Here is a 23,101-nt window from a genome sequence, read left to right as displayed (position 1 = left end):
ACTCGGAGCGGCCTTGTCCGCAGGCGTGTGGGGTGTGTGCAGAGCAGGCCTGGAGAAGACGCTGGGCCCAGCCCGGTCCCCTCCACCCCGGGCTGGTCCTCCCCACGCAGACGGATGGGCTGCCTCTCCTCAGCGTGCTCGCTACAAACTAATGTTACTGCGTTTGAGCGGAGACAGTGAGATCTCTTGAAAGCAGGGAGGAAGACTTCAGCCATCCGAAGTCCGCGTGCACGAACGTGTCTGCCAGGCTCACAAAAGAGAAAGACGGGGACTTTTCTGAGTGCAAGTCAATGGCATAACCACCGGGAGACCTTTATCTGTTTGTCTGTATCGGTGTCTAGATGTATCTATACCTATGTCCGTATCTGCAATGTTTAGATGTATGTCATGTCTACCTCATGTCTGTGTCTGGGTCTGTAACTGTGTGTCCATCAGCTACCTGCCTACCCGTCTGTCTAGTTCTTCCTGGTAGGGACAGTCTGACTAGTGTCTTCAGGGAAAGACTGTCATTTGAGAAAAGTGGTCCAGGGTCTGGTAAAAGCGTGGGAAGCGCGGGGTGACGGGGTGGGCAGCCCCTGAGCTTGTGGAGGGCGCAGGGCTTTCCGCGCCACGTTGCTGTGAGAGTCCCCAAGAGGGGTCATGACGGTTAACGGGGTCATGTGATGTGACACAGGCCCTTCCGTGGAGGAGCTGCACTGCAGGTCCAGGCCCCGTGGGGTCACGTCGAGCAGCAGAGGCCTGGCCGTGGCTCTGGGGGCCGTGGCGCTCTGGTCCAAGCTCTGCTGCCCTCTTCTGCCCCTCGTGCTTCTCGGCCTCCCCAGTCCCGAGCCGAGAAGTTTGGGCAGATGCCTGCATGCCCCCCGGCCCTCACGGGCCATTGTTCCAGTGCGTCAGCACGTGATCACCAGGGTCACCGCTGAAAACGGGTTGTTGGAAAGCAGGGGGTCTGGGACCGGGACACTTCCTCCTGTTCTGAGGTTCGGACGTGGTTCCTGGGGTCTGAAACCTGGACACCCCGAGGAAACGATCTACTTCGGGATTGACAGGGATTGTCGGGTTGCATGTGGCTGTATCGTGGCCACATGGGTGGGTGTGGCTGCCAGCATTTAGAGAGAGCTGGGATGGCAAAGATGCCAGCTTTTCCCGAAGGGAGAGGTTGGGCCGTGCTCAGGCATGACTGGAGCACACGTCTGTTCATTGTGGGAGAGATGTGTCCAGGCACATTTTCCAGGGGAAAATGGCCACGTCTGTCCCCAGGAACCGTCTGAGATCAGCCGGCTCGCGGCGAACAAGTTAGCGCCGCCGTTTTAGTGCACGTCCTGGCAGACGGACAAGCCCCCGGGTCTGAGACCCCGAGCGTTCATTGTTTAGCCGTGGGCTCCGCATGTCCCTGCACCCGGGAGAGGACCCTGGAGTCGCGAGACTCAGCACTTACGGCACGTCTGCCCGTCCTCCCCTCCGGAGAGACAGACGCCTTTATTCTGGAACCTTCCCCACGGAAGGAAGGAGGAATCCACCCAGGCTTTCATCGGGGGAGCAACGTGGGAGGTTTTTAGCGTAGCTCTGGTCCCCGCTCTGGTGTGGAGAGCGGGTGGGAAGGGAGCCGGCGGGCTGTGCTTCTGTGGAGACGTCGTTTTACTCTCCTTTTGGACATTCTGGTCCGGTGGTTGCTTCTAAGTGCTAGGATGCTCAGCGTGACGGGTGGCGTGTGTGCTGATACGCGTGTGCCTCCCGTCTGACAGCTGCTTGTGAGCCGGCAGGTGCCCTTCTGTCCGCCTCATCCTGGCCTCTGCGGAGGGGCTGGCTGGGTTGGGGGACTGCTGGCTGTGGATTCCACGTACAGCCGGCTGTCATGTGAGCAGTCGACAGTCTGTCCCTGTCACTGGCCCGCACCCCGGGCCGAGGAGGGGTCCCAGCCGGCCCTGCCTGGGAAGAGCCAACCCCTTAGGAACACCACCAGCGACCAGAGGCTTCTGCCGCCTGCGTCGGGCATCTTGGCTCGAGCAAGGCTAGTTCTGGGAAGGCCCGTGCCTCCCCCGCAAGGGCACAAGGACAGGCGCTCACGGGAGATTCTGTTAAGGAAGCCGTGGACGCGGCACCTTCTGTTCAGTGACGTAAGTCACCGGGATGCAAAGCCCTGGGTTCGTTTACAAGGAAACCTGGAGAGCGTTGGCACCACCTGGGAAGCCTGACAGAATCCGTGGCTGAGACTCTGTTTTGCTCCCAGTGCCCGGGGCACAGTTAGTTTAGGTCGGAACCCAGAGCCTTTCAGGTGACGAGATCAGAACTGCGGACCTGGGTCGTGGTGTTGGGTGGAGGCTGGGCGTGAGATGACGTGCCAGCTGGACTCACCCGCAAATGCCAGGGAGGCACCCGGGTGGGTCACGGTGTCTCTGCTGGTGGAAGTCCATCATTTGAAGAAAGCAGATGTTTCGTTCGTTTCCGTAGGCAAATGTTTATTTGAAGCCGAAAGATCTCGTCATCTAATGAAAGCAGCGAGAGCAGAGTGCATCGTTAAAAGGCATCATAATCACCTCATTATCATAAAAGGTTTTATTAAACTCACTTCAAAACGGGAGGCTCTAGAAAGCAGTTTTGATGCTGGCAGCGAATGAAAGATGGTGAGAGGACATGTATCAGGTGGCCTTTGGCAATACAGATCCATCTTGGGCTTTAGAAACCAGAAAAAAAAAAAAAAAAAATTCCCGGAAAATGCATGGAGAAGTGGTGGAGATATAGGAGCCGTGATCCATCCGTCACTTCCATGTGCTGTAGGTAAACTGCACTTACCGGCTGTTATATATTTGCTTTAGAAAAAAACAAACGCCGTGCATTTGTTTTCCTTGGTTTGGAAAATGCAAAACCACAGAGAGAGAAGGAGTCTCAGTTCTATTAGATGAGAAGCACATGACTCTTGGATACATGATTTATGTATTAAATTGCAAGTTTGTTCGTTTGCAGCGCCCGTTGAAAATTTAATGGCTAATATCCTTAACTGCAGCAAAAGTAAATTATGTAGGAAAGGGGTTGACTTCCTTCTCTTTTCTTGTAATAATGATTCCCCTCACCCCTGCTGAGAGAGAGAGAGAGAGAGTGGAGAGAGAGATGAAGGGGGAGGAGGGGGGAGGAGGGAGGGCTAGATGCTTTGAGGGAAGGAAACCAGATAAGCGTGGTTAACATCCATCAGGCAGCAGGGAGAAAATTGGATTTCAGCAGGCCTTGTACAGAAATATAAAGCTGTGTGTATTGGATGTGCAGTGGATCCTGTCACCCTGAAAAGTCTTCCTTTAAAACAAAGAGAAGGAGGAGGGGCTTTCCTAGCTTCTGACTTCGCGGGGTCTCTCCATCACCCAGGAGGGGGCCCACCGCCCAGACAGTGACAGGTGTGTCAAGTGACTGACTGACACCCTTTTTCTCTGATTCCAGGGCACACCTGGGAAGCCGGGACCACGGGGGCAGCGAGGCCCAACGGTAACCCTGGGCGTGAGGGCCATCTTCCAGATTGGGAGCGGGTTGTGGGAGCATGCCCGGTGGGGGGTGGGGGGAAGGAGGCATCAAGGGTGCCGAGGATTGGAGCTGACCTGTCTTGTGTCCTGTTTGGCCAGGGTCCACGGGGTGAAAGAGGCCCCCGAGGCATCACTGGGAAGCCTGGCCCCAAGGTATGTGTTCAGCATCCTCTGTGGCCCCGGGATGGACCAAAGTTTTGTTTTGTTTTGTTTTGTTGCGGTACACGGGCCTCTCACTGTTGTGGCCTCTCCCACTGCGGAGCGCAGGCTCCGGACGCGCAGGCCCAGCGGCCATGTCTCACGGCCCCAGCCGCTCCGCAGCATGTGGGATCTTCCCGGACCGGGGCACGAACCCATGGCCCCTGCATCAGCAGGCGGACTCCCGACCACTGCGCCACCAGGGAAGCCCTGGACCAAAGTGTTTGATGCACCAGAATGTCAAGCACCTGAGGGTGCCCCATGGCCTTTCTCACTTGAAAAAATAAAGGAAAGAAAGAAGTTTCCTTGGGGGTATTTAAGACGGAGCTGGTCTCCTCCACCAGCCCTTGGATGAGTTAGGTCAGGTTGAGCCATGCGGCAGAGGCTGCCCGGGGCCATCCCCCCGTGGAACTTTCCAGCCAGAAGCCCCGCAGCTCCAGGAGGTGAGGCCCAGCCAGGCTTTGGACAGATTCCCCCTCTCCCCGCCACCCTAGTTCTGATGGGGAGGTCTCATTTCTTTTCTTGAGAAGGGCTTGGAAGCTGCAGAGACATCCTTGCTGGGATTCTAAAGCAAGTTCTTCCTGCCCTGGTGAAAGATCCTGCGGATCCCCTCCTCCTGCCCTGGGGCCTTGAAGCCAATTTCACCCCGTCCCCCACCCCCCCACCCGCCACCGTCAGTGTGGAAACAAACCTCGGCCAGGCGGGCTGGTCCTGTCCCGTCCTGTCCAGGATGTGATTTGCAAAGTGCATTCCTGCAAAGGAGATGGGCCCGCTGCTGGCCGAGGTGCAGAGCCAGGCAGAGGTGACGGCCCGGGCGCTACACACATCCTTCCCTGACGAGCTCTGAGCCACGATCACCGGAGGCTGACTTAACGCTCAGCTGTTGCCCGGTGCCGGGTGGGCCCTGGGACGGGGCCTGTGTCCCGTCTTCTCATGAGTTTGGGCTGCACCCCCTGGTGGAAGCGTGGCCTTTGTCCCACAGCGGGAGAGTGTTCTCCTGGAATGTCACAGCCGCGGGGACGCCGGCTCAGTGTCAGGTGTGCCTGTAGAGGCAAGGGGACAGGCGGCCTTTGGGAGCCACGGCCTGGCTCTTTACTGAGAATCCGGTGGGGTGAGCCTCCAGGAGGGCACACGTGCAGTATGTGACCCTGAACTTCTGATGATGTTACAGGCCAGAGTCTTTGCTCAAAACTAGTAAGAGTAGCAATAATAATAAGCTTTTCTTGACCTTTCCCTCCCTTCCCAGGGCAACTCTGGAGGTGATGGCCCGGCCGGCCCTCCGGGTGAACGGGTAAGCATCTGGACACCTCCCAGAAACATCTCCAGGAACATGTGCGGGAAAGCAGCCTGCCTTAAATAGCCCCCCTGCATTTCTTCCCCAGTGGGCACGGGAGAGGGAGGCTAGCCTTTGACTCTGCCGAAGGAGAGGGTTTTCCTAAAATGGAAAGGGGGTCAGAGGTAGCCTTCCCTGGGAGTAAAGTCTTCTGTCGGTTGGAGATGGAGAGCCCATCCACTTGGCCCTTGCCTTGGGGTTTGGGGGGACAGTGGCTGAGATGTCAGGAAACTGGGTCCTGGGCCCGTGCTGCCCCGAGGGACCTTGCTCTGTGACCCGGCCTCCTCGGCCCCTGACTGGACTTCTTTTCACATTGGTGAGGGCAAGGGCCAGAAATAATAGAGAGAAGGTCATGGGGAGCAGTGATAAATCGAGCCTGGTGCCTGTGCTCAGAGCGCCGACGGGGAGGGCTGCTGGGCCCCCCAGATGCTGGGGAGAAGATGTCTGTCCTCATACCGGCCATTCTCTGTCCTCAGGGACCCAACGGACCCCAAGGACCCACGGGGTTCCCTGGACCAAAGGGTCCCCCGGTGAGTACTGCGTTTTCCCTGTGGGGCTGGCCCAGGATTTCCCAGAGATGTTGGATCTTCCCCGAGGCTCCGGGGGCCTCCTGGCAGCTGGCGGGTGGGGAGGGAGACCTGCCCGGAAGCTCTGGCTGGAGAGAGCTGCTTTTGGGGAGCACGGACCCCTCTTTCATTTAGACCATCACGCTTCTCTAGTTGGCACTGTCTTAGGGCGCTGGGGCTGCCACAACAAATGACCACACAGCCGGTCACTTAAAACCACAGAAGTGTGTTCTCTCACAGTCTGGAGGCCAAAGTCCAAGATTCAGGTGTGGGCAGGCCTGGCTCCTCCTCTGAGGGCTCTCGGGGAGAATCCGTCCCAGGCCTCTCCCAGCTTCCGGCGCCTGCCGGCCGCCCTTGGGTTGCAAGTGCTCACCCGGATCTCTGCCTGTGTCTTCGCCTGGCCTCTCTGTTGCTCTGTGTCTTCAAATTCTCTATCTCTATCCACTGGTCGCTGGATCAGGCCCCACCCTAACCCATTCAGACCTCACTTTGACCTGATCCCATCTGCAAAGACCCTATTTCCAAATGAGGCCACGGTCACAGCTTCCAGGGGTTAGGACCTCAGCCTATTTTGGGGGAGACACAGTTCAACTCACAACAGACACAGTATGTTTCCTCTGAGAAAGAAAAACCCCTCGTGGTTGGAGTTCGTGCCTAATGGCGCTTGCTTGGGGGCGCGGGTTAGGGAGGAGTTTGGCCTCTGAACCAGACACACTTGATCCTCCTTCACCTCCCACTGGCTGGACCTCAGGGAGCTGCTGACCTCTCGCTGCCTTGGTTTCTCCCCGTGGGAGACGACGGTGACCCTCGGGGTGGTTGTGAGCGTTCAAGGGGTCGGTGCCCAGACCCTGGGTCCCACGTGGTACTTGTCACGGTAACTTTGCCATCGTTGCCTTGGAAATGAAGTGGCAGCTTTTGTTGCCTGGTGTAGCACGAAACCCCGAAGGTGTGTGCGTCTCAGAACAAAATGCAACTTCCTTCCTTTGCTTTCTTCAGGGGCCCCCGGGCAAGGATGGGCTCCCGGGACACCCTGGACAGAGAGGAGAGACGGTGAGTATGGGCAGGGCTGGGGGACCTGGCCTTCGCTGCCCATCAGCTTATGGGAGGCGGTCAGCCTCGGGAAAGCCCCTGAGGGCCGGGCCATCTTCTGTGGCCTCGGGGAGAGCCCAGCGCAGGCAGCAACCCTGTGACACTCTGTGTGCAAAGGCAGGCGCTGGCTGCAAAGTCATCCTGGCCAGTTTGGTCCAAGGTCACACGTGAAACCATCATGACACAAACAAAAACCTAGCGCAGCCGCCTTTCCTTCCTCCCGCGGCAGTCTGCGTGTGGCCGGTTTGTTCTACGTGCATCTGACCTGGAAAAGTAGTTGGGAAGATTCTCTGTTTGTCGTTTGGTTCTTTTATGCCGCCCCCAGCCCTGTCTGTCCAGGCCCTTCCGGCCTCGGGGTTGACGGCAGGGGGCCTGGAGGGCTCCTTCCGAGTCCCCTTTTATAGGAAGGAGGAAAGGTGACCTGTCAGGGTGGAGTTTGGGCCCTTGGCTGTGCTCAGGGCCAGCATCTCTGCTGTCACAGGCTCTCCTTGACCTGGCCCTGACTTGTAGCAATGCCCGTTCCAGCCTTTGTCAGCTGGACTTAAAGGACACCCGCATTTCTTAGTTCTAGGAAAAGCATTTATCGGAAATGTGACGACGTTCTGGTCCCGGGAGCCACTGGGGATTCGTCCCAGCTTCACGTTGTGTCCCCTCCAGGCCTGTGCCCCAGAAGGGCATAGGCAAACCTGTGACCTTGGGGCTCCAGGCTTTGGACAGTTGGGGACTCACAGCGCCTGGTGACGTCCTTGTCACCAGATTGGTGGAGAGTGGCCGAGAGGCCCCCTTGTCTCTGCACCCGGTGTCCTTGTGGCCAGAGGTCTCTGGCGGGCGCTCCCAGGAAGAGCAATCCCCGCGTGAAAGGGCATTTTGCGGGCACGTTTAATATGTTTAATATGTTCTTGGTGACCCTGCTTAAAAAAATCCCTTTGTCCCTCTTCGGCTCGTTCCGATGAAACGTCTTCTAATTGTACCATCCCGGGTTCCGCACGGCGCTCCGTGGCTGATAAATGGAGGTTACTTTGCTCTTTTGTTGATAGAGAAAAATGAAAACGTTCCTAGCTTTGCATCTTTTTCTCTAATGCTTCTCTGAGGAGACAAGATGGAAGGTTTCACGTCGTGTGTGCTTTTCCCCATCTGCCTTGTTCTGGGAAGAGGCTGGCAAAGTGACGAAGTTGCTTATTTTTGCTGGGAAAGTAGGGCAGGTTCTTCCCGGCTCCACCTGCCACGCCCAGCTGCCCCCGTAGACTCGGGGGCACCCCCATCCAGACCCTCCTGGGGTGGCATGTCCTCCACGGGCCAGTCCAGACGCCTCCAGAAAGGTCTTCCCTGGGGTGTTGCCTTGTGCTTTCTGTAGAGGCTGGAAACACGAGAGGTCATGGCATCACCTAAGTGCAACCGCAAAGCCCGTTTCTCGGGAGCGGCTAGAGACGGATCCCGGCCTCAGCAGCCGTGGACGGTCCCCGCGGTGGACCACGCGGGGGGCCTTGCTTGCCTTACACCCAGGCTCCTGCCTCCACTTGGGCACTGCTGCCCGGCCCGCCGAGCGGGAGGTACTCTCGACCTGTCCACCATTCCTTGTTTCTGACCCTGTAAAGGCTGCCCACGGGGAACGCTGCATCGACCATGGCCGTATTAGTCCATTGCATGCAACTCAGCTGGGCCTAAGGAAGGGGGCCCTCCTGGGATCTGTCGAGGGGCCGAGTCCGCTGTGGGTTGTGTGGTCCAGCGGCTGAGTGGGAAGCCTCCGTCGCCGGCACGCTGGCCGTCGTGCAGTGAATCAGAGGCGCTCGCTCGTCAGCCCCGCGGGCAGCTCACCCTGCAGCTCTCGCTGTGGCTTTCAACGAGGCACCTCCCTCTGCAGACTCTAAAGAGCTTCCGCTAAGATCCTCCCGGGCGTAGCATCTGCCGTCTTCCCCGGCGTCGCGTGGCACCTGCAGATGGCATCTTGTCGGCACGCGCCATGCTCTGTAGACGTGCCGGAAATTAAAGTCGCGTTGCTTGGCCGTCAGCCCTCTCCTCTGGAGGGGTGTGTGTGCAGTGCGGCCAGATGGGTGTCTCCGTGCCGCTGTGAAGAGCAGAAGCAAGAGATTCCTGTGCAACCGAGCTAAGAATATCTCCCAGCCGCTGCGCTGCAAGTCCCCACCGCGTCCCGCTTTCAGCCGGTGCAGAGGGACGCGGTAGTGAGACCACCTGCCCTGCCCCGGGAGCCTTGGTGACAGCAGCAGGGCAGTCTCCACAGAGTCACTGACGAGATACAGCCCAGAGGTGGCTCCTGACAGGGGACACCAAGTCTGCTCAGAAAATGAACGCTTAGCGACATCAGAAAGATGAACGGTTTTAAAACATATTTCTCAGCACAAACCAGGGCGACGGGAAGCCGCTGGTGAAACTAATCTGTCTGGCTTCACGACCTTCCTGACATTCACGCAAAATGAAACAAGAGAAATGGCCCTTTGAAATGAGGGCTGGGACGTCCACTGTTTGGGGGTGGGGTGAGGGCTGGCGGGGGCGAGCCTTCTGTTGGGTCGCTCTGGACATCTCAGTGTGCCAACTCTCTCTTCACAGGGTTTCCAAGGCAAGACCGGCCCTCCAGGCCCCCCGGGTGTGGTCGGCCCTCAGGTGAGATACAGCATCCCCTGGTGTCACTGGTCGTCCTGGGTCCCCACCCACACAGGAAAGAGAGTCACGCTCGGGACGGAAGTTCCCCACCGTTCTCAAGGTCTGGGTGCCGCCAAGAGGGCATCACAAGGCCCGTAGTGCTTGTTTAGAGACGTGCTCCGTGCAGGGGACCAGGTGGAGAGAGCAGGGGAGTGATCTGTTGACATGGACGTACACGGAGCGGGCAGAACCATGGGGGCCGCCCGGCCCGTGGGCAGCCCACCCCTTGGTGTCCATGCCGCCTGATTCCCCGCCCTGGATCCAGTACCCAGGGCTGCTGTTCTAACCGCCCGTGGATCAGTGTGAGGACGGGCTTGCAGGCTCAGAGCCACACGACAGGGTGCAGTCACCTTGCTTCTCAGAAAGTTCCCACCTAACGTGGCAGTGGCTAAGGTACTGCCCCAGGAAATGCGGGTGCGCTCCCCGCTCCCCCTCTCTGCTGGTTTCCCCGTGACACCCTGGGAAACGCAGGCCCTGCCCCGCTTCACTGGGGAGGAGACACAGAACCACAGGGCCAGGCAGTGGCTGTTGAAAACCACCCACCTGGTTCGCTTTGACCTTTCTGGATCTTTACCGGAGGGAGATGACTTTCAAAGGAATGTGGAGGTCTAGTGGGCTTGCAGTGGCCCTTTGCCTCTGTGGCCAGGCCATCCTTAGATGTAGGAAGAGAAGGTTACTCCCTTGCGTGTCCCTCGAACACGGTTTATGGTTGACACACTTTTCCCAACAGGGTCCCACGGGAGAAACTGGTCCCATGGGTGAGCGTGGCCACCCTGGGCCCCCGGGCCCCCCTGGTGAACAAGGGCTCCCGGGCCTGGCCGGAAAAGAAGGGACGAAGGTGAGTGTCCGGGACCTCCGTGCCAGGTAGACTTTCCCAAGGAACCATTTCAGCCTTTGGTCTGCTTTTTTCTGAAGAGTGGGTAGTTCTCAAGCAGATGCTCCTCGTGCCGATCGATCCCCCAAACCAGGAACTTAGTTCAGCTTCTGCTCGCTTTGAAGGGGAGCTGGGCACACCTGCCGCCCGGGTGGATGTGACGGAGGCTGGGGACCACCTTTTCCCCGGGCTGCCCACGCCCGGGATATGGATACAACCCTGACAATTCATGTGTCTAAGTGGGATTTAGCAGAAGCGACCCTTTGAAACGCTGCCCACTGTAAGAGGTGAAAGAATAAATATTAAAAATACCTATCCCCACCCTGGGTACCCCAAGCTGGTGGTTATAACTTTCTGTGTTTTAGCATAAAAATGAACAGCCTTCCCGTTTTCAGCTTTTCAGTGAGGGACACAGGAAGGATAAGCTCTCCAGCCCCTCGTGTGAACACATACAAGAAATTAAACTTGAGAAGTAATCAGATAGTGAAAAAATTACACACACGTATGTAGGCACGCATGCATACATGCTTGAGTACACGTGTACGTGCTTGAAAGACGACACGCGTGTGTGTGTGTATGATACAGGGCCAGGTGTCTGGCCACAAAGGGAGCTCTCTGAGTTTGGAAAGGGAGCCAAGGGCATGCTGGTTTGAAGACCGAGATGCTGCCATGTTGGACCCCAGAGAAAGTTCTGGAAGATGTCAGAGCTTTAGTGAACTTCAGGGAAGGTACATGCTTTGGTGGAGAATCTTCAGAATATGTGGTTTCAGGCTTGAGACAAGTGTCTCGAGCGGCAAGTCCTCTTCAGGCAACGCTTCCCGTGCTTCGGCCACGGACTCCTTCCCCTGAGCCCAGTCTTCGAGGATCCCCAGATACATGAGAAGGGCAGACGTGGGGCCCTCAGCCCCGGCTCAGCCGTCGTGGCCCCGAAGGACAGGGTGGGGGCCTGGGCCTCCGTGGAGACGGCTGGAGTCCCGGTCGGAATCCGTCCCCAAGCCACACGCAGAGCTAGCCCGCCGCACAGGCCCCCGGCTGTGAGCTTGGGCTGCGCTCCAGCGCGTGGACCTGCCAACCAATGATTCAAGTCAGGACGCGGAGGTTCCTTTTAAAGCCAAGTGCCCGGGGAAGCCCCACCTCCAACCCAGGTCCCGAGCGGATCTGGAAGACCAGGCCCCGCCCAGCTCCCTGTCCACCCTGGTCTTGGGCATCGCTCGGAAACTCACCTATGGCTCTGATTTCAGGGTGACCCAGGCCCCGCCGGCCTTCCTGGAAAAGATGGCCCCCCAGGGCTACGTGGCTTCCCCGGGGACCGAGGGCTTCCTGGTCCAGTGGTGAGTGAGGGGCCAGCCGGGGGGATGGAGCTGGAGGCTGCCCAGCCCGGGGGGCGTCTCCCCTCGGTGCCCTGCCCACATGTTGTTGCTTTGCAGGGGGCGCTTGGACTGAAAGGCAGTGAAGGCCCCCCAGGCCCGCCAGGCCCCGCGGTGAGTGTGCTGGCTCAGCGCAGAGCCTCTTTCCCACCCTCTGCTCTGCAGGCAAGACGGGCGTCCCGAGGCCCGGGGAGCACGCACACCTGCCCTGGCCCCGCGTGGGTCCTGGGAAAGCTGTGGTGGTGGAGCTGGGCTTGGGAGGGACGTGGACGGTGTGCCCGAGCTGGCCGCCGGTGACGAAGGGCCAGGGGCGGGGGCGTGTTGTATGAGGACAGCTGGAGAGCCAGGAGGGCTGCATGGGCCCCCCAGCCTGTGGAGGAGGCTTCGCGTGGGTCTGGTCCCGGAGCAGCCGGGACGGGCACGGACACACAGCTCCACGGCCTCGAGAGCGGGGCTGTCCGCACGCCTGGGGCTGCCCAAGGCAGAGGTGACCCAGCACAGGCGGGAGGCCTGTCCCCCAGAGCTGTGCTGTCTGTTAACCTAGGTGGTCCCCCCCAACTTTGAGTCTAGCTACAAGAGGCTTGGAGATCCAGAGTTTCCAGACCCTGGGCTGTGGTCTGGGGGAATTGGGGGCCGCGAGAGGCTGTGCCCGCACTCCAGAGACACGCCCACGGGCCCCCTGCTCTTGCCTTTTTATGGAAATGTGACATCTGCGTTACTTCCGCCTGCCCTTCAAATGAGCCCATCTGACAGCCCCCTCACTCACCTACAGAGTGGGGCTTCAGGAGCTGCCCCTGGCCCCTGGCTGGGTTTGCGGGTGGACCATGAAATGACCCCCCCCCCTTCCCCTGAGTTATGGGCCATTTGAGAGAGACAGTGACGGGGAAGTCAAATACTGCCTTTCCTTGTGATAACGGCCAGGAACGGGATGACACCCCAGGCAACAGTGGTCTCGCGATGCTGAACCCCTAGAATTAGTCCAGGTGTCCACCTGTCAGCCCCGCTCCTGGGCCAGAGCCTCGCCTTAAAACGTACAGCGTGGAGGAGCAGGGCAGCAGGTGGACGCTCTGTGGCAGGCAGACCCCAAAGGGCAGAGTGGCTGCCAGCGTCCCAGAGGAGGTCATTCAAAGCCAGGACTCACGGAGGGAGGATGTGTTCTCAGACACTGCAGAGCGACTTGGAATTATGGGTTGGGGAGCGAAGAGGGCGTCAGAAACACAGCCCCCAATGCTAGACCAGATAGTTTGTGTTTGCAAAGGGCCCTGGGGAGCTACTGTGGGCTCTAGAGTGAGAGAGTGAGTGGTATGACCAGGCGGTGCTCTAGGAAGTTGTACCCATGCATTTGGAGAGCCTTTGAAATAAACCACTTTCTTGCCTCGCCGCAGGGATCTCCGGGGGAGAGAGGTCCGGCCGGTGCTGCTGGGCCCATCGGAATTCCAGGGAGACCTGGGCCCCAGGGACCTCCCGGGCCGGCTGGGGAGAAAGGAGCTCCTGTAAGTACTGCCTCGAAGGAGCTCTGTCCCTGCCCCCGTGTTGTCCCCTCCCCAGGCATTTCCCCGGGGGTTCGCGGGATCGGGGACATGGGGGCAGTGTGTGGTGTGTGCCCAGCTGTCTTGATTGAGGTCCAAGGGCCGATCACGGTGGCGGCCAGGTTCTTTCCCGGAGTTGCCTGAGCCGGAGGGGTGTTCGGGGAGCGTCCGGGCCAGGCTCGGCCGGCCACACCCACGCATCTGGGCCCCAGCACGTGCAGGCACGGGGAGGGGTGGAGACAGTGTGTCCAGACGTGGCGTTGGCCCCGGTCCGGGCTCTGGGTGCCCTGTGTGCACAGCCCCCTGCCCCCTGGCCCGGGCCCACAGCTGGTCAGTGTATGGGAAAGGTGGGTATTTGGGGTGGTGCTTGCGTTGTTGGTCTGGGGGTAGGCGTGGAGAAAGGAAGGGACGGGAGACGTGACCGGCAGATAAGCAGCTTCCTCCCAGACCCCTGACAGCCGACCTCCCAGTGAACCCCAAGTGTGATCGCCCCAACCTGGAGGCTTTGTGAAAGCTCAGGGGCAGGGGGTCTGGAGTCTTGCTTTCCATGAAGGGGGTTAGAGAGACCCTTCCTGTCTAGACACCTCCTGGGAAGCCAACCGCCAGCCCCTTCCCCAAACGACTCCCCAGAGCGCCCCCTTCCTGCCTGGACGTACCCTCACCCCGGCCACGTTTCACGTCTGCCACGTGATTTTGGAAACGCTCGCCTGCCCCTGCATTCAATCAGCCGTGGAGGCAAATTCCAGCTCAAACCTCCCTTTCGAATTCTGAATGTCATAGGAGCCCGAGTTCCGGGGTGACGGGCTACGAGGATGGTGTCCCGTTGAGTTAAGACACCTGCGTGGATTGATTTCTGTTAGAAGGGGCGGTTTTCCTTATGTGTTTCCCTGTCCATGGCGCATGGGTAGAAAGAGGGCCCTGGTTGCCTTCCCGGCCGAGGACTCCCCATGGGAACCACGCTGGACACGTGGGCACCAGGAGGATCCGATCAGTGTGTCATCGGCAGTTCTGATGGCATCTGCTCCTTCCTGTGAGGCTCCCAGGACACGGAGCCCGCTGAATTCTGCCCCAGAACCCTGACTCTCGTCGGGCGCTCGATGCATGTAAAGCACACGCAGATGCGGTTGGAAACGGTTGAGTTCATTGTTTCAAGAGAGTAAATACCTGAGCAGAAACCTCTCAGGGTTGTATCATCCTGTGAAAAGCTTGTCATGCTTCCAGAGTAGCTGCAGGAGAAGAAAAGGTCAAACAAAGGTCAGGTGTCATGTCGGGCAGGAAGGTTCCCTGTGAGCCACAGTCAGCCTGGGCATTTTCTGGCTTCACTGGGGAAGAACTTTTATCAGGACGAACTAAATCGAGGAGCAGGAAGCGAACTGTGCAGCAGGAGAGGGGAAGAGGGGGTAGGAGAGGATGCCGGCCCAAGTCGGTGACTGTGTGACTGTGCACTTCCCCACCCGTGTCCCCTCCCCGACGTCCACGCCTCGTTCTGTGCCTCTGCTGGGAGAAGGGAATCCCGGCTTGGGTGAGAAAGTTCCAGCCACTCACAGCGTGGAACGTGGCTGGTAAAGTTAAGCAAGAACTCAGTGAGGATCATTTGAGATGACCAAGGGGGCAAATAGGAAAATGAACCAAAACCACGAGGAAGGGAAGATCGGAGCGTGTGTGTGCGTGTGCGTGTGTGCGCACGTATGTGCAGGTCCGTGTGCTCTCGCAGGGAGGGTGTTTGCAGGGAATCGGGAGAGTAATAAGCAAGTTGGCCGAGGCCAGAGCTCAGGCCCTCCTGGCCACTGGCTTGGACGGACCCAGGAATCTGGTTGGCGAGGTTTGAATCCCGGCTCTACTGCTTATGAACGAGCCTCAGTTTCCCCATCTGTAAAAGAGTAGCCCTTCCTAGGATGGGCGAGGATTAAGTGCAGAGATGCAGGGGAAGGGATGATACGAGGCCGGACTCGGAGCCACCCTCGGTGTATCCGAGGGAAATCCATTAGGACCGTGGTGATGGTCCCTGCCCAGGACCTGCCCACTTCCTGCCTGTGGGCCTCTCTGTGGGGGATGAGCTGGTGGCAGGATGTTCCCACGATGGAGCTGCCTTTGAACAAGGATCTCCTCTCCTCTTTAGGGCGAGAAAGGTCCACAAGGCCCAGCTGGCCGAGACGGTCTACAGGGTCCCGTGGGGCTCCCTGGTCCAGCTGGCCCTGTGGGTCCCCCTGGAGAAGATGGAGATAAGGTAAGAAGAATTCGGTGAGGTTCCCCAACCTGGACCACGCACAGCCAAGCTTGGCCAGTGCCGGCAGGTCAGAGCTGGCGGGGGGGGGTTCCTCCTTTTTTTCTTTTTTTTTTTGCGGTACGCGGGCCTCTCACTGCTGTGGCCTCTCCCGCCACGGAGCACAGGCTCTGGACGCGCAGGCTCAGCGGCCATGGCTCATGGGCCCAGCCGCTCCGTGGCACGTGGGATCTTCCCGGACCGGGGCACGAACCCATGTCCCCTGCATCGGCAGGTGGACCCTCAACCACTGCACCACCAGGGAAGCCCGGGGGGGGGGGGTTCCTTTTCAACCAAGGGATGCAGGCGACGTAGGGGCTCTGGCGACAGAGGGACCCCATACTGCCATCCGACATCCTTGGCGTTAGTGGATGATTTCGGAATAGCTCACAAATAATGGTAATAAATGAGATCTCTGACATGCTTGAGGGGACTTCGACGCTGCTTTTCTCTTGGGTAGTTTTGGTGTTGCCGGAGACGTTTGCTGAAGCAGCCAGAGCACGGGAGAACGCTCTCAGTCATTTCAGATTCTAAACCTGTGGAGCCTGATTTAATGAGGTTTTACTCAATGTCTGTTTTTAAATGTCTCCACTTCAGTGATCAAGGCCCCCTTCCATTAAGAACGTGCTTTATAATCCTGGCGCTGTTACTGCCGTAGCTTGTATTCTATCTTCCGTCTAATGAAGACAGTGACATTTATCTCTTCGGTTTAACTTTCGGTTTATGAGAACTTTCCGGTGACATTTCCGACTTCGTCACCTCTGCAGCGATGATGCCTTGCCTCTCAGGGTGGGAGACAGCCCTGCACGGCAGAAACACGGGAGAGATTTTACTAACTTTGGAAGCGTAGTAATTGAGTTGTCTTTATCATACTGTCATGTCATCCAACTTGACAAAGTAAACATTTCCATTGTGATTTTTTTATCACACTTTCAAATCTGGTGCAGTCCTGCAAAGCGTAAGATCAAGGCCTCATCCCTTTTAGTTCTCTTATTAAAAAAGAAATCAAATTAATATATGGAAACGTTTCTTCTTAGGAAAGTTATAGGGCCCCCTGGAGAGATTATTCTCGCTCTCCAAGAAAAATTAATTAAGGGGAGCAGATAACGTGCAAATGATCATTGGACCGTCTGATGGGCCTTTCACATGTTCCCACAGGGGGAGATCGGGGAACCGGGACAGAAGGGGAGCAAGGGAGACAAAGGCGAACAGGTAAGGGGCCACACGAGCCACGTGCAGGGCCACCAGTGGAGCCACGGCACAGGGCTGTGTGCTCGGTGTGGCCCACACGCATCACTGACGTGAACAACCATTACAGTATAACAACATTCACACCGGTAACTGATGGGACAGAGCTGGGCTTTGGGCTTTCCTTCCCTGTTGAAATCTTGTATGTGTGCGTGTGCCTACATGCGTGTGTGCACGCACAGGTGTGTGTTAGGTGCACACGTATGCATGTAACATGTATCTGTAAGAGAATCCCTTGTTGACAGATGGGCAGAAAGCACTCACAGGTTTTGTGAAGTAAAGCAGATTCAGCGTTTTTGTCCTTGAGGTTTTCGGTCCCACAGACATAATCACTGCCCTCCGATGCTGAGGGCTGCAGGATGTTCCAACAGAGGCAGCACCCTGACCAAATGCCTCTTAATTTTCCCTTAAAAAAAAAATTCTGCTTTAGAAATACTGGTGCGTTCTTGCAAACGGCCTGTCACTTGGCTGGCAGCTCCGCCCGGTGGCCGTGGAAGGAGGCCTGCACAGCGGACCTTTTCGCCAGGCGTGTCTGTTCCCAGGCAGACAGTGACCCCGTCCCTGTTGACCTGGGGCCAGTCAGGCTTCCCAGGACAGCGACAGCATGCTGGCCTCTCTCGTGCTCTCCCTGTGCCAACAGGGAAATGTGCCTGGGGGCAGGCATTGTGCTGCCAGGTGTGGACTTTGGAATCAGTCCCTCGCGCGGCCACGGATGAGCCGCGTGATCCCGGTCCTCGTTTTAAAATGGGGCCTCCGGGGCCTGTGTCATGGGTGTGGTGGGGGCCGAGAGGATGCACGGTGGCCTCCGGCGGGACGTCGGTGTGGCTTTCCCCCCGCCCCTGACAGCACATGCTCAGGGTTGAACAGAGAGCATCACGCGTTCCAGAGCCGGCAGCCGGGCCCAGGACGGCCAAGCGTGGGTGCAGCCCCGATGACCTTGGCTACAGAGCCGCTGCGCGCGCTGGCCTTTCTCCCTCGGCCTGAGCCGTGACTCAGGAAACAACTCTCTCTGTCTCTTCCCCACAGGGTCCACCTGGGCCCACAGGACCTCAAGGCCCCATTGGACAGCCAGGCCCCTCTGTGAGTATCAGAGAGTCCCCATCCCTCGAGTTGATGTGGCCCCGTACCTGGCCCTCACCATGCTCAACGATCTCCCTGTAGGGAGCTGACGGCGAGCCAGGTCCTCGTGGCCAGCAGGGCCTTTTTGGGCAGAAAGGTGATGAAGGTCCAAGAGGTTTTCCCGGTCCCCCGGGACCCGTGGGGCTGCAGGTAACAACAGAGTTTGCACTTCAGCTGATTCCTGCATCTTTGTGACGCCTTCCCCTCCCCTGCCCTGCCCGGCCCTCCTGTCCCCTCCCTCCTGTCTTCTGAAAGCTCAGGCAAGGCTTCAGGGGCGTCTCCATACATGACGTGCTGTGAATTCTCAGAATTCCAGACACACCCACATTCACTTCTCTTAACCGGTGACATTTGTGAATTTGCTCATTGTAGAAATGTTGGGAACTACAGATAAACTGTTAGAGAAGGAAACAAAAAGGCTTCTCAGCACGTGGTGGTGCCTTTCCACACCTCCTAAACGCCTGTGCTCACACACACACGCGCACATGCATAATTCTGTTTGGTTTTTGCAAACTGCGACTCGTGCTGCATGTATAGGGAGTTTGGATCCAGCTTTTCCCACTTCCTTTTATATGACACGTCGCGTCAAATGTCATTAAACATTCTTGGAACACATCACTTTTTATTTATGTTTGAAAACGTGACTCTCAGTCGCTGCCTTGTGTCCCAGCATATGGTGGTGACGTAACTGATTCAAACATTTCCCTGCTGGCGGCTCATGAGGGTTCATTGTTTTATGGGACGCCTTCAATAAGCACCTTATCAGGAAATCGTTGCATACTTCTCTAATTCTTTCCTTGCGCTAATTCTGAACTTTGGGATTTGGGGGACATGCTCATATGTGGCACATTCATTGAAAAGCACATTCCTGGGGCTTTTGAATGCCTGGCTTGGGGCCTTGCTGGGGAGGTAGCGCACGTTGTGTGTTGGGGGGATAGAGCCACGCCCACGTGCCACGTTTCTGATGAATTCCTGTTCTCAGGGTCTGCCGGGACCTCCAGGAGAGAAGGGCGAGACGGGAGATGTGGGTCAGATGGTGAGTGGCGCTGGCTCGGGGAGACCCGGCCATGGTGGCTGGTTGCTGTTTTGGTAGATGTTTGTGTTTTCTCTGGGCTCAATGGCTCTTCTTCTCCCAGGGTCCCCCAGGTCCCCCCGGCCCCCGAGGACCCTCCGGAGCTCCGGGTGCTGACGGGCCGCAAGGCCCCCCAGGTGGAATAGGCAATCCTGGTGCAGTGGGAGAGAAGGTGATTCACGCCCCGTCACTGTCCGGGTGTATGACGTGCGAGCATGTGTGTGTGTGTGTGCGCGCGCGTGTGTGTGTACACGTGCATGTACCCATGTGTATGTGTCCACCGCATACACGGAGATGTCCAGGTGCGCTGCTGGGCCATTCCTGTCAGATGCATTTTGAAACTTAGAAGATGTGTGCAATGGACCTGGGAGCCCTGCCCTTACCCAGGAGATTTTCCAAACGATAACAGCCACCAGGAAAGGCCCCGCCGCCTCCTCCTCTGAGATTTGGCTCTGATAGACATAGTTATCTATTCCTTGAAGTGTGTCGTTGCTACCTTTTCAGCTCCCGTTTCTGTCAAATCCTGTTTTCTCATAGCCCCGGGTCCTCTTCCTCTGATCTGGTTAGTGTTAGGGCTTGGGCCCTGGAGATGACGCGAGCACATTGGACACATGCACGTGCACACGTGTGTACGTGCCTTACTCGCGTGCACGTGTGCAGCGGGCGAGACGGTGCCAGAGTCTGACTCCACCTGGGCCCAGGAGTTTGCACTACTTTTAAAGCACTTACCCCAGTTCCTTGGGGGTGAAAGGAAGGCGATGGGTGTGCTCCCCTGTGTTTGCACTCCTTTCACGCCGTTCCAGAGCTTGTTTTCTGACATCAGGCCATTCAGCTGAAAGTCTCCCATCGCTGCTCATTTTTTACGATAGGAAAGTCACAGAGAAACATACCTGCTGAGACCACCAGTGAATGGCGTGCGACCTCTGCTCAGAGCAGCACTCTCTCCCCGTGCCCTCCCCACCCGCCACAGGGCACGTCCCAGCTTCGGCCACCACCACTCTCGCCCTTCCTGCTCTGTCTCACCTGCCGGCAAACGGATCTGCCTAGCTGTCCCCCTCCTCCTTTCACCTGGCTTCTCTCACTCGTCCTCCAAAACTCACCCGCAGCATCGCTTCCTGGGGAAAGCCATCTTTAATGCCCCCACGTACCCTCCATGCCCGCTCTGTGTGTGTCACATGCCTGTGTATGTCACTGTCACCGCTTTATCCCTGGGTCCCTCACCTGTCTCTCCTCCAGTCCTGGGAACCGTCAGAGGACAGTGACCGCGTCTCACCCCCGGCCCCCTAACCTCCCCCACCCAGCCCAATGTCAGGGACGACTCGCTAAATGCCGGACGCTGGAACCGCTGTTCTCATCGCTGCTGTAATCACATCACGTTTCCTCCTTAGGGTGAGCCCGGCGAAGCTGGAGAGCCTGGCCTTCCCGGCGAAGGGGGCCCCCCGGTGAGTGGGTGGGCTTTGGGGGAGGAGGGGATGCGGTGTGGTTGGGTCCTGGGTGGGAGGCTCCTGCTCTGCCTCAGTTTCTCCATCCTGAAATGGGAGTCACGTCTCCTCTTGTGCCTACCTCGCCGTCTTGCTGGAAAAGAGCGGGAGTGCCGTGGCGAGTGAGCGTGTGTGCGTGCACGTGTGTGTCCGTGTGTGTGCGTAGACGGTAGTGATGGACGCCCAGGACAGCCGTCTGGAGCGTGTGTGCGTGCATGTGTGTGTCCGCGTGTGTGCGTAGACGTTAGCGATGGACGCCCAGGACAGCCGTCCAGAGCGTGTGTGCGTGCATGTGTGTGTCCGTGTGTGTGCGTAGACGTTAGCGATGGACGCCCAGGACAGCCGTCCGTGCTCCAGGACCCTCTCACTGGCTTCCGTAAACGTGGGGCCCATCGCTGTCACCTGGTCAGCCCAGACCCGGAACATGCAGACCTTCGCAGGTCGGATGAGCCGTGTCTTGAGGCCCCCCTGAAGGCAGCCCTCCGGCCCAGGAGACGGCTGGCTGTTGGACAGAGGTCTCCTGGGCTCCCTCCACCTGAGGACCACTGAGTGGGTGGGCGGCCTGGGTCCCTGCAGCCCCTCGGGGTCCACGCTGCCTGCTGTCTCGTCAGGAGTCAACCCTGCCCACCTAGAAGTCGGGTGTCGGCCTCAGAGGCCCCGGGAAGCCAGTGGGCTACTCGGACCCCCTCACGGCCCCAGGGGAGCCAGACTCCCGCAGGGAGCTGCTGAGGGTTGGCGGAGCTCGGGAAGCCGCTGGCACCCACAGGGGCCAAGGCCCGGCCACAGGCATGTGCTCCCTTCCCACCCGGTGCCCGTGAGGAGCTTCTTGCTCGAGGCAACCGCAAGGCTGGCTCTGGGAACACGGTGCCTGCCTTTCCCCCGCAGGGACCCAAAGGCGAAAGGGGAGAGAAGGGTGAGTCGGGCCCTTCTGGTGCTGCTGGACCCCCTGGACCCAAGGGCCCTCCTGGAGACGACGGTCCCAAAGGCAGCCCCGTGAGTACCTGGGAGATGCCAAGGGGCCCCTAGATCATCCTCGCTCAGCGGGCAGTGCGCTGAGGCTGCCTGACCATCGCTGGTCTTGGGGTGATTTCCTGAGGTGTAGAGGCTTCCACACCAGCTACTGAGCCAAAACAGTGGAGGTGGGCGAGGGGAGACGTGGGGCGAGGGGGACACCTCGGAGGCCACGTCTGTGGCCCAGGCAGCTTTCTGGACGGAGCAGGCTCTGTGTGGCCCTCTCCCCTCCCGTAGCCTGCCCCAGCTTTGCATCAGGAGGGTCTGCAGAGCAGCGCCTTCTAGGGGTTAAAGGTCCAGCTTCCGGTGTCAGCCGGGGGCTCCAGGAACAAGTGTGGGCAAGAGCCTGCCCTTTGAGGGCCTCCAGAGGTCGAGGGGGCTGGCCCGTGCCGCTCGCTTTCAGGCGTGCGTGGCTCACGTGAGAGGATGTTCTGGAAAGGCCTTGCTGTGAAGGGCACCGAGGTGTCAGAGCTAGTGGGATGCTCGGGGCTGGACGGCACAGGGCGGCAGTCTGGACGCAGCCACGCGGGGCAGCGCGCTCCAGGCCGGCTTGCTGAGGGCCCCAATGCCTCTCTTCCTCTGTTTCAGGGCCCGGTCGGTTTTCCCGGAGATCCCGGTCCCCCCGGAGAGCCTGGCCCCGCGGTAGGTGCTCGAGGTGGCAGAGCCCCTGGGTCCCCACAGCCCATGACCCGCCTCGCTGGCCCGTTTTCTCCTTTCCGGTTCTGTCTGTTAGGACTCTCCTTTCCCACCTCTGAGCGCCCTAGGCGCCGGCACCTCTGGGATGGAATTTGACTTTGGGGTGAGGACCGGGGACGCGTTGTATGTTGGTGCCTGAACTCGGGTGCCGTCCAGGAGGCAGAATGAACTTGCTTTTGGCCCCACAGGGTCAAGACGGTCCCCCTGGTGACAAAGGAGATGACGGTGAATCTGGACAAACGGTGAGTCCGCCCAGGACCTCTAAGGACCCTGACGCAGCTCCTCGGGGAGGTGTCAGGGCTTGGGGTTTACAACTTGCTTTGTTCATTTCTGAGAAAAACCTACACCCAGTTACCTTAGACTAGTGATTCAACCACCACAGGGGGCTGAGAGCTCCCTCTGAGGAACCTTGAAAGCTGGGGACCCTCCTGCCAGAAGGGGAAACGCACACACAGTCCCGACAGTGGTTCTGCACACAGAGCCCAGCGTCCTCGACCGCCCCCCCCAGAAGCCGCCCCCCCCGCCCCCGGAACGTCAGGATGACCTGTTTCTGCCCGATGGGAGTCAGATGCTCTCCTCAGAAGGCTCTTTCCACATCAGCCCCTGGAGCTGAGCTCGCATTAGACGTTGCCTCTCACCTGATGTCAAGTGTTCTGAAACGTTGCTTCAAGTTTTGAAGGCTTCGGGACACCGGCTCTGGGGCCAGTTCCCCCGGAGAGATGTCTGCTGTTCTCCCACTCCCTAGCCGCTGACCCAGGACAACACCTGCCCTCCCTGTGCCTCGGGGTCCACTTCTGCAGAAGGGGTGCTGGCAGGCGTGGTGGGAACGTTCCCCAAATGTAGCAGAACTGCAGGTGGCAAGCGGGTCCCCTACGCCGCTGCAGCCCACGGGCTGAGTGTAGAGGTCAGAGCAGAGGATTCCAGGACCACCTCCACGTAGGGCTAATTCTGCAAAAGAAGAGACAGGCAGTTTCAGGGCTGGCCGAGGACAAATCAGACTGAAAACTCTGCGTTTTTCTTAGCCTCAGACCCACCCAGCCCTGCCACGTCTTAGCTTAACTGTCCCTGATTCCTAAATGCTCTGTTCTCTC

General features: G+C 58.6%; 1 protein-coding gene across 5 annotated transcripts in view; it reads left to right on the top strand.

Moving 5' to 3' along the window:
- COL5A1 (collagen type V alpha 1 chain) overlaps positions 1–23,101 on the top strand; it is a 155,872-nt gene that overhangs the window by 109,942 nt on the left and 22,829 nt on the right. For all 5 annotated transcript variants that reach the window (XR_013828946.1, XM_079925578.1, XM_079925579.1 and 2 more), the window contains 20 exons: positions 3,427–3,471; positions 3,606–3,659; positions 4,951–4,995; positions 5,514–5,567; positions 6,600–6,653; positions 9,258–9,311; positions 10,081–10,188; positions 11,466–11,555; positions 11,652–11,705; positions 12,977–13,084; positions 15,240–15,347; positions 16,542–16,595; positions 17,658–17,711; positions 17,793–17,900; positions 18,733–18,786; positions 18,887–18,994; positions 20,211–20,264; positions 21,189–21,296; positions 21,903–21,956; positions 22,199–22,252. Coding sequence is in view for 4 of the 5 variants with exons in the window: in XM_079925578.1 (XP_079781704.1) it covers positions 3,427–3,471; positions 3,606–3,659; positions 4,951–4,995; positions 5,514–5,567; positions 6,600–6,653; positions 9,258–9,311; positions 10,081–10,188; positions 11,466–11,555; positions 11,652–11,705; positions 12,977–13,084; positions 15,240–15,347; positions 16,542–16,595; positions 17,658–17,711; positions 17,793–17,900; positions 18,733–18,786; positions 18,887–18,994; positions 20,211–20,264; positions 21,189–21,296; positions 21,903–21,956; positions 22,199–22,252 (1,422 nt within the window). In the remaining variant the exon portion in view is untranslated. The remainder of the gene's footprint in view (positions 1–3,426; positions 3,472–3,605; positions 3,660–4,950; positions 4,996–5,513; positions 5,568–6,599; positions 6,654–9,257; positions 9,312–10,080; positions 10,189–11,465; positions 11,556–11,651; positions 11,706–12,976; positions 13,085–15,239; positions 15,348–16,541; positions 16,596–17,657; positions 17,712–17,792; positions 17,901–18,732; positions 18,787–18,886; positions 18,995–20,210; positions 20,265–21,188; positions 21,297–21,902; positions 21,957–22,198; positions 22,253–23,101) is intronic.

The sequence above is a fragment of the Stenella coeruleoalba genome, assembly GCF_951394435.1.
Source record: "Stenella coeruleoalba genome assembly, chromosome: 7".
Lineage (NCBI taxonomy): Eukaryota > Metazoa > Chordata > Mammalia > Artiodactyla > Delphinidae > Stenella > Stenella coeruleoalba.
Note: the sequence above shows the minus strand (reverse complement) of the source record. Positions and strands in the feature narration are given on the sequence as shown.